Source organism: Rattus rattus, chromosome 18 (genome assembly GCF_011064425.1).
Source record: "Rattus rattus isolate New Zealand chromosome 18, Rrattus_CSIRO_v1, whole genome shotgun sequence".
Lineage (NCBI taxonomy): Eukaryota > Metazoa > Chordata > Mammalia > Rodentia > Muridae > Rattus > Rattus rattus.
Genome location: NC_046171.1, coordinates 11663812 through 11672038, shown reverse-complemented (window position 1 = coordinate 11672038; position 8227 = coordinate 11663812). Strand labels below are relative to the sequence as shown.

Here is an 8227-nt window from a genome sequence, read left to right as displayed (position 1 = left end):
CACCAAACGAGAGACGGCCTCTGCAATCATCAAGAAGATACTGGAAGAAATCTTCCCCCGATTTGGAATGCCCAAGGTAATCTGGTCAGACAACGGCCCTACTTTCGTTGCCAAGGTAAGCCAGGGTGTGGCCAAGTATTTAGAGGTCGATTGGAAATTACATTGTATTTACAGACCTCAAAGTTCACAGGACAGGTAGAGTAAATAAAACTCTAAGAGAGACCCTGACCAAATTAAATTAACCATGGAGAATGTCGCAGACTGGGTGACAATCCTTCCCTCTTGCTCTCGTCAGAACAAGGAATACCCCTTCCAGATTCAGCCTTACCCACTTTGAGATCTTATATGGGGCCTCAAGTCCTCTGACTGTATTAGATGATGTTACTGAACCAACATGTCATAGTGCCATAGTAATAATGATTTGTGTGCCAGGCTAAAAGACCTACAGGTGATACAGAAAGAAATCTGCTCACAGCTGACAGCAGCCTATGCCCCGAGACCCCTGAGACATCCCATCAGTTCCAGGTCGGATATTGCAGCTACACAGAGCCCAGACACTGAGCCTCACTGGAAAGGACCATACCTGGTGCTGCTGACCACCCTGACAGTTGTCAATTCACCTCAGCCCTCACCAGCCGTGTACTAGCTGTTGGGGCTGAGAGCTGGGACCTAGAGGGAAATTCAGTCATGTTTGTCCTGGGTTCTATCAAGATAGGTGTGGGATAGGCTTGATTTCCATTACAAATGATGTAACATTGCATATGTTAGCACTCCTAACACTTCTTGGGACTGTGCCTCTGGGATCACAATCTGTATAAGTTTAGAAGTTCTAAAAGCTAGTCATGACCTTGGTGTGCAGGTTTAGATAGTGTCCAGATTGGAATCCTGATGCTAAAGACTTAGTAAGACAAAAAAAAAAAGAGTTGAGAATTACTTAAGGCTATCTAGGTGCTGCAAGGGCAGCACAAGGACATCTGCTGTTGCCCTGCAATGCAAGGATTATAGAGATTCCAGAACTGCCATTGACTCAGATATAAAAAGAGTGAAAGACTTTTTAGCTGACCTCCAAGAATACCCAACCTCCCTCTCAGAGGTAGTCCTTCAGAATAGGAGAAGGTTAGACCGGATATTCCTTAAAGAAGGAGTCTGTGTGCTACACTGAAAGAAGAATGTTGCTTCTATACAGACCATTCAGGAGTAATTAAAGACTCCATGAATAAACTTAGAGAAAGGTTAGACAAAAGACAGAGAGACAGAGAAGCGCATCAGGGATGGTTCGAGAGCTGGTTTAGTAGATCTCCTTGGATGACTACTCTGATATCTTCCCTTATGGGACCCTTCTTAGTTTTGCTTCTGCTTCTGATTATAGGTCCATGTGTGTTAGAGAAACTAGTTAATAGGTTTGACTCCTACAAAAGATAGAGACGCTCAACAAGGTTGGTTTGAGTCTTGTTCACTTGGTCTCCTGGATGACTACCCTACTTCTGCTATATGGCTGGGCCATTACTAATAATTTTCTTGGTTTCAGTTTTTGGCCCCTGCGTGACAAACAGGTTAATTGCTTTTGTTAAAAATCGAGTGAGTGCTGTGTTAATGGTTCTGAGACAACAGTACCAGTCAGTTAGGACAACTGGTGAGACCAAATACGAGACTTGATATCAAAATTCTAAGATTAGAATTACTTAGTAGAAGAAGAGGGAAATGAAAGGAAAATTATACAGATTTAAGGTTTAAAAATATGAAGTTAAAAGAATAAGTTTTAAATTCAGACTCAGGACTAAACACTGTGAAAAGCAAGCCCAGGCAGCCCCGCCCTGCCGCTAGAACTAACAGACCATAAAAGGAAAGGAATGCAGAACAGACCAGGAGTACCTGATCTGACTCACAGGCCACCTGGCAGGAAGAGATAAGCCCCCAGTCCCCGACATCCAGGACGCCCCAAACCTGCCAATGTGTGTAGCTATACCTTATTACCTCATCATGTGAAATAGCCAATCATATGTGAACATGTCTATGTGCCTCGTTTGAATCCACCAATCCCCGTAACTATGCATCTGCTTCTGTACGCCCGCTTCTGCTTCCCCAATCCCTATAAAAGCCCCATGCTGGAGCTGCTGCGCGCGCAAGTCCTCCGAAGAGACTGTGTGCCCACAGGTACCTGTGTTTTCCAATAAACCCTCTTGCTGATTGCATCCGAGTGGACTCGGTTCGGTCATTGGGCGCTTGGGGGTCTCCTCCTGAGGGAAAGGTCCTCTCCGGGGGTCTTTTCACTCTCATTCCTCAAAGAGACTCACACCTCACACTTGGGCAGCGCAGTCCATTCCACAGTATCTCACCCACATAGTTAGAATGTTCTGTGTGAATCGGACTCTGCCAGAGGCGCTGTGCAGTCTCAGAGAGGGATACTGTTGCCATCAGTCACAGACCTAGAGGCTGACTTTGCCTCCCATCACCTCCCACATTCATGGGCACTCCGCCTACAAACCCTACTATACCCAGCGCCATGTTCAACATCGCTCAGCCAGCTGTCCTCACCTCATACCCTACATTAATAACCACCTCTCCCCAGCCTTGGAATTATGTTAAAATTCAAGGGAGATCAAAGGATCTCCGAGGTAGAGTTTTTAATGTGAGACCGCAACAGGATCACTCACAAACAGGAGGCCTAGGCCAGTACCACTGGAAACTAACCTTATTAGCTTGAAGACTATACAGAATAAAAGGAAAAAAACTTAATTTGATGTTTCATAGACATCCTAAACACGAGGAAGGACAACCATCTAACTGCAGGGAAACAGTACCAACCAGTATCTGTGGGTTTCCTGCTGTAAACGCTGCATAGAACATCTGGAAAGGGAGGAGGAGACTTCCTTTGGGCTCCTCACCCAACCCGCAGGATCTGAAATGCAAACTCACGTAGATGGGGGATGGGAATATCGGCAGTTCAGTTTGCAGTAGAAGGAATGGCATGCTGGCACATATCACATCCTCCTCCACGGTTGGCATGGTTTCTGCCACGTGCACAGGTCCAGTGTGGAAACAAGAGTCACAGTGCACAGTGAAGCCCCAGGGATGGGACAGTCCCTGAAATGCAGCCTGCCTTATTCTCCAGGCCAAGCTCAGCGGTCAATACCAATAACCCAGGCCAAAGTGAGGATTCTCTTTACACTAGGCTAGACCAGTTGCTCTCATGCCCCCAGTGGTCTGCTCATGGATGCAAAAAGCCGGACTTGCAGGCTGAACCCTCTGCCACAGACGTCAGTAAACATCAAACCACAGCCCCGGGAACAGGAAACATCCCATCCCTTTGCCCTCATGAGCAAGTCCCACCTCTACAGTGTCAAGGATGCCAGAGAGGGGATTACAGAAGCAAAGAACTCCTGTTGGGATTATGCTCTCTTCTTTATTTGCTCTCCTTGTTCACGAGGCTGGGGGAGAGGAAAACAGGTCAGTGAGATCACAGACACTTATGCAAAAGAGGGATCTGGTATCGTATCTGCCAGGAGGCCTCTCTGGAAGGGCTCTGGACAGGCTCAAGCAAACGCCCTGCGTTCGTTGTCTCCATCACAGAAACGTCATAACAGTTCCTTTCTTTCCGATCTGCCAGGGCTCCAAGGGGAAGAATCGGATAATGATCCTTTAGGAAGTAGAGAAAGAAATGTCAGCTCCTTGACACACTCCTCCTAGGTCAAGGTACCTGCCGGACATCCCAGGATAAGCTCTCAGGCCAGCCCAGAGGATATCTTGCCAATCTGCCCACTCCAGCTGATGATCTTTGCACCCAGACAGTCAGGCCAAAGGTGATGGTTATACCGGACCCAGGGCAGGCTTAACCATGGCTTCAGTAAGTGTGTTCAGGGCTCAGGTACACGTGTCAGGGTAACAGTCCCCCTGCTTCTAACCGCAGGCTCCTGCGGGCATGCCCAGTGTACCAGTCATTTGGTTTCGAACCAAAACCTGGCTCTAAGCGAGGCACAGGTTCAAATCTGATTCAAATCTGTGGAATAAGTGATTCCTCAATTACAGAGCTCAGAGGAAGCGCCTGGTGATAGTCTCGCACCAGGGCGGCTGTGCACAGGGCTAACACCCTCAGGTAGCCATCTGTAAGGTTGGACTAATACAGTTATCTACCTCATGAAGTTACTAAATCTGCCCTGAGGGCCCTGGAAAGCGCCTGTAAGGATCAAATGGAATACTGGGTGCAGGGACCCTGACACAGGCTACGCACGAGTGTTATTGTTCAGAAGCATTGTCTCCTCAACCTACGGACAGAGTCTGAGCGTCCAACCAACACAAGCAGCCATTACCGACTTTCCTGAGCCTACAAGGACTCCTCCATTTTGGAAAGCTCTTCCGAACTTATCTCTTCACAGGCATGCTCCAGACTCAGGAATATGAGACTCTAACTCCGCCTCAGAGTGTAAGGATTTTGGGGAGGGGGACATCTTCTTGCGGGAAGTCATTTAGCCTGACCTACTTCCTCTATGGAAGAGAGGGCTACAAACTGGAGATAGTTTTATTTCCAGGTTCATCTGGGATCTCTCGGCTGAGGTAGTCCTCAAACCAAGGGATATCTAGGCCAATGGTCTTTTCATTACCCTGTGACTCTCCAGGAGCCTTATCTAGTCCAAAGGTTATCTGCCTCAGGCCATAACCAGATTCCCTCTGACCAGCCTGGAAAACCAAAACACCCTGGTTCTGAAACCGTGCGGAGGCCATCATCATAGTGGTTCTGAGTGCCTGAGCATAATCTCAGCACACACCAGGAAGCATTGGGGTTTCCCAAGCCACCCTTTCTCAGGACTTGCAGGGATGGGTTCGGAGCGTTGGAGGAATCGAAATCTTGCCATAACTCTGATCACAGACCCTCAGTACCTAAGGAGCAGATACACTGCACTTCCTTGGACTAAGACATGGAGTGCTTGCTGGAACCAGCAAATGGTCCTCCACCCCCCACCTCAACCTCATACAGAGGACGGATTCACAAACACGTTCCCTCACTAGCTCTATATACCTGTCCTGGTCCAGGGACAGCTCCTCGGTGAGGAACTTGAAGAAGCTGGAGCTGTGGCTGCGGTTCTGCTCCGCGGTGCCCACAACACCGATGGAAGAGATCAGGAGGTGGGCGCAGGGCTCTGTGGATTTGTTCATCAACAAGGTCATGCCCGGTCGTATCGTCACGCTCACGCGCTGCAAGGAACACAAAAGTGAATGAAATCCTCGGGCAGGGCAAGGATGGTGTCCAGAAGCAGGCGCGGCAAAATTCTTAACGTGGGGGTCCGAGGGAACAGGGTTTGGGGCACTGTCTAGGAAGCTTGGAAGTCAGTCACGTCAGGGTCACGCCTGGGAAAGGTGACTAGGAAGGGTCCTGGAAAGGGAGGATGGGACACGGAAGGTCAGAGGTTAGCAGGCGGGTGGGGTCCCTGGGGGTAAGAGAAAGGATCATTGGGAAGTCCAACCCCTATCCCACAAGTTCTCGCCGACCCCCGCTCACGTCTTCGGGTTTGTCCAGGATGGTGGCTGTGGCCGCACACAGCCGGTTCTCCAGCCCCGCGGGTATGCGGCTGGCCGGCAAGTTTGTTTCCAACTCAACGAACGGCATGTTAGCAGAAGAGAGGGATCGCCAAACGGTAACTGCACCGAGAGAGCAGGGGGAGCCAGTTGAGGTTCCAGAAAAGGAACACGGGGAGGGAAATGGAGGAGGCGAAGGCCAGGAGGCGGCGGGAGCAGGGAGGGTGAGCACAGCTAAGTTCCTCATTGGCCAGGCAGAGTCGGCCCTTCTAGATTGGCTATCGGAGCTACTCCTCTTCCGCTGTCACTTGTACCGGCTCCAAATTACCGAAGTTCCAGCTTCAGTGTCATTGGCCCTCTCAGTCGGCAGGGGGCTCTGTTTCCCTCCGAGCGTCTCAGCTAATCGCCCGCAAGACATACGTTTCTTTAGGAGACGTCACACCGCCAGACAGGCTTAACATTTCTTGAATGATAGTGATCATTTCAAATTCAATACGGGAACCGCACGTGAGGTGTGCCTGGGCAAGACCCTAGGCCAAGGGCATCTTCATCTGGTCCCTAAGGTGATTTTGTAACCTCTTCTGCCTGGCCTAAATCATTCTCCACCAGAGAGTGGCAGAGCTACTTAAAACCAGCAACGCGGCCGGGCGGTTGTTGCACAAGCCTTTTAGGGCAGCACTCTGGAGGCAGAGGTAGGCAGAGCTCTTGAGTTTCCAGGCTGGTCTACAGAATGAAATCCAGGACAGCCAGAGCTACACGGAGAAACTATGAGAGAGAGAGAGAGAGAGAGAGAGAGAGAGAGAGAGAGAGAGAGAGAGAGAGAGAGAGAGAGAGAGAGAGAGAGAGAGAGAGAGAGAGAGAGAAAGAGACAGACAGAGAGAGACAGAGACAGAGAGACAGAGACAGACAGAGACAGAGAGACAGAGAGAGAGACAGAGAGAGACAGAGAGACAGAGACAGACAGAGAGAGAGAGAGAGAGAGAGAGAGCCCCAGAGAGGGAAGAGAGAGACAGAGAAGAGAGAGACAGAAACCCAATTTGGCAATCTGCACTCAAGGAAAGTGTGCATATTTGTTGAGGTTTGCCCCTGGAGTTATCTGTATTTTGATGCTAATTCCACTGCCCCTAGGACAGCTGCCTATGTACTCAGGAATCAGGTGACTTCACCAGAATATTCTCCCCATTGAATTTATAATGTACAGGTGAGGGGCAGGTACAGGATAGGAGGCCTGTCATTGGAAGAAGGAAGGATGGGTGGGAGAGAAGTTTGAAGGAAGAGGAGGAGAGACTAGGACAGAAAGGAGACAGGAGAAGAAACTGAGGAGAGGGTGAGAAGCCATGGCAGGTGATGTTAAGATTCTGCTGTGTATTTACAGGTTGTTATTAATGTTCCTAAGGGATGGATGGTACCGGGCTTTGTATGTTTAAGTGGGCAATTATATCTTAATTTATTTATTTATTTATTTATTTATTTATTTATTTATATGTAAGTACACTGTAGCTGTCTTCAGACACACCAGAAGAGGGCATCAGATCTCATTACAGATGGTTGTGAGCCACCATGTGGTTGCTGGGAATTGAACTCAGGACCTCTGGAAGAGCAGTCAGTGCTCTTAACCACTGAGCCATCTCTCCAGCCCGTTGTGTGTTCTTTTATGTGAGGGCTTGAGTGTAGGAAAGTGTGTGGTGGCAAGAGACACTGGGCCGCCGCGGAGTTGAGATGTGTTTCTGCCAAGATATCTAGCAGATATCTTGGAATACTGCGGTGCTGGACCTAGCCAGGTAAAAGACAAGTATATTTTTTTTATTTTTTTTTATATTTTTACAACAACACATACTAAAGGAGCCAGAAGCAAACGGTCTGAAAGACTCAGCCATCACTATTCTGTTAACGATGTCTTTATTAGGTAAGGTGCATAAGAGATGTTGGATGGCACCAGACATCCTGTGACAGTTTGGAGCTGGAGACAGGCAGAAGGCAACAGTCAGAGTTAGAAGGCTTAGAGCAAGAATTTGGAAAGTCAGGACATCAGGAAACTTCCACTCCTGCAAGGGCAGTCACGAACCAGCCCTGCACCCCACCTATAGCAGGGAGCGAAGACCCTGAGGACAAAGGCCTTTCGCTAGTCAGTCAATCCCAACCTCTGACATGTACTCAACTCAAAGATCATAGAGCCTCCCTGTCAAAACTAATGAAGGGAGGCGCTGGGGTTGAGGAGCACAGAGGTCCACATGGTGCCAGATATCAAATTGTGTGTGTGTGTGTGTGTGTGTGTGTGTGTGTGTGTGGGTGTGTGTGTGTATGTATGTGTGTGCATATACATATACAAAGGGCACGGGGATCAGTGTGAGGTCAGAAAAGGAACCAGAGAACCAGAAAGGTATGACTTGGAGGTTGGGGAAAGGTTCAATGCTTTGTAAAGTTTCAAAGAAAAGGAATATGACCAGGTTAAGTTTCTCCCAAGTATTTTCCTGCAGCTCTCTCCAGAAGTCAGATAAGAGCTGACGACACAGCACAAACCGAGTGGGGACACAGAGGGAAACACCGGGGATGCCGAGAGGAAACTGGACCAGAGACTCTGTGTCCTAGTGACTGCCAAAGACACAGCCTCATCTCTTCCCTTGCGTGTACACACACACACACACACACACACACACACACACACACACGCACACACACACCAAATTTCCCTTGACGGTCTGTCTCCCAGTTCAGG

At 48.9% G+C, this 8227-nt stretch overlaps 1 protein-coding gene across 1 annotated transcript; it reads right to left on the bottom strand.

Moving 5' to 3' along the window:
- Positions 1-3383: 3383 nt before the first annotated feature.
- On the bottom strand, positions 3384-5735 carry LOC116887224 (D-dopachrome decarboxylase). The gene is made up of 3 exons (XM_032888787.1): positions 5495-5735; positions 5015-5190; positions 3384-3637 (listed from the first exon to the last, which is right to left on the bottom strand). Exons 1-3 carry the CDS (start codon positions 5600-5602, stop codon positions 3565-3567), a joined length of 357 nt encoding a protein of 118 aa, XP_032744678.1. The 5' UTR covers positions 5603-5735; the 3' UTR covers positions 3384-3564.
- Between the last annotated feature and the right edge of the window lie 2492 nt (positions 5736-8227).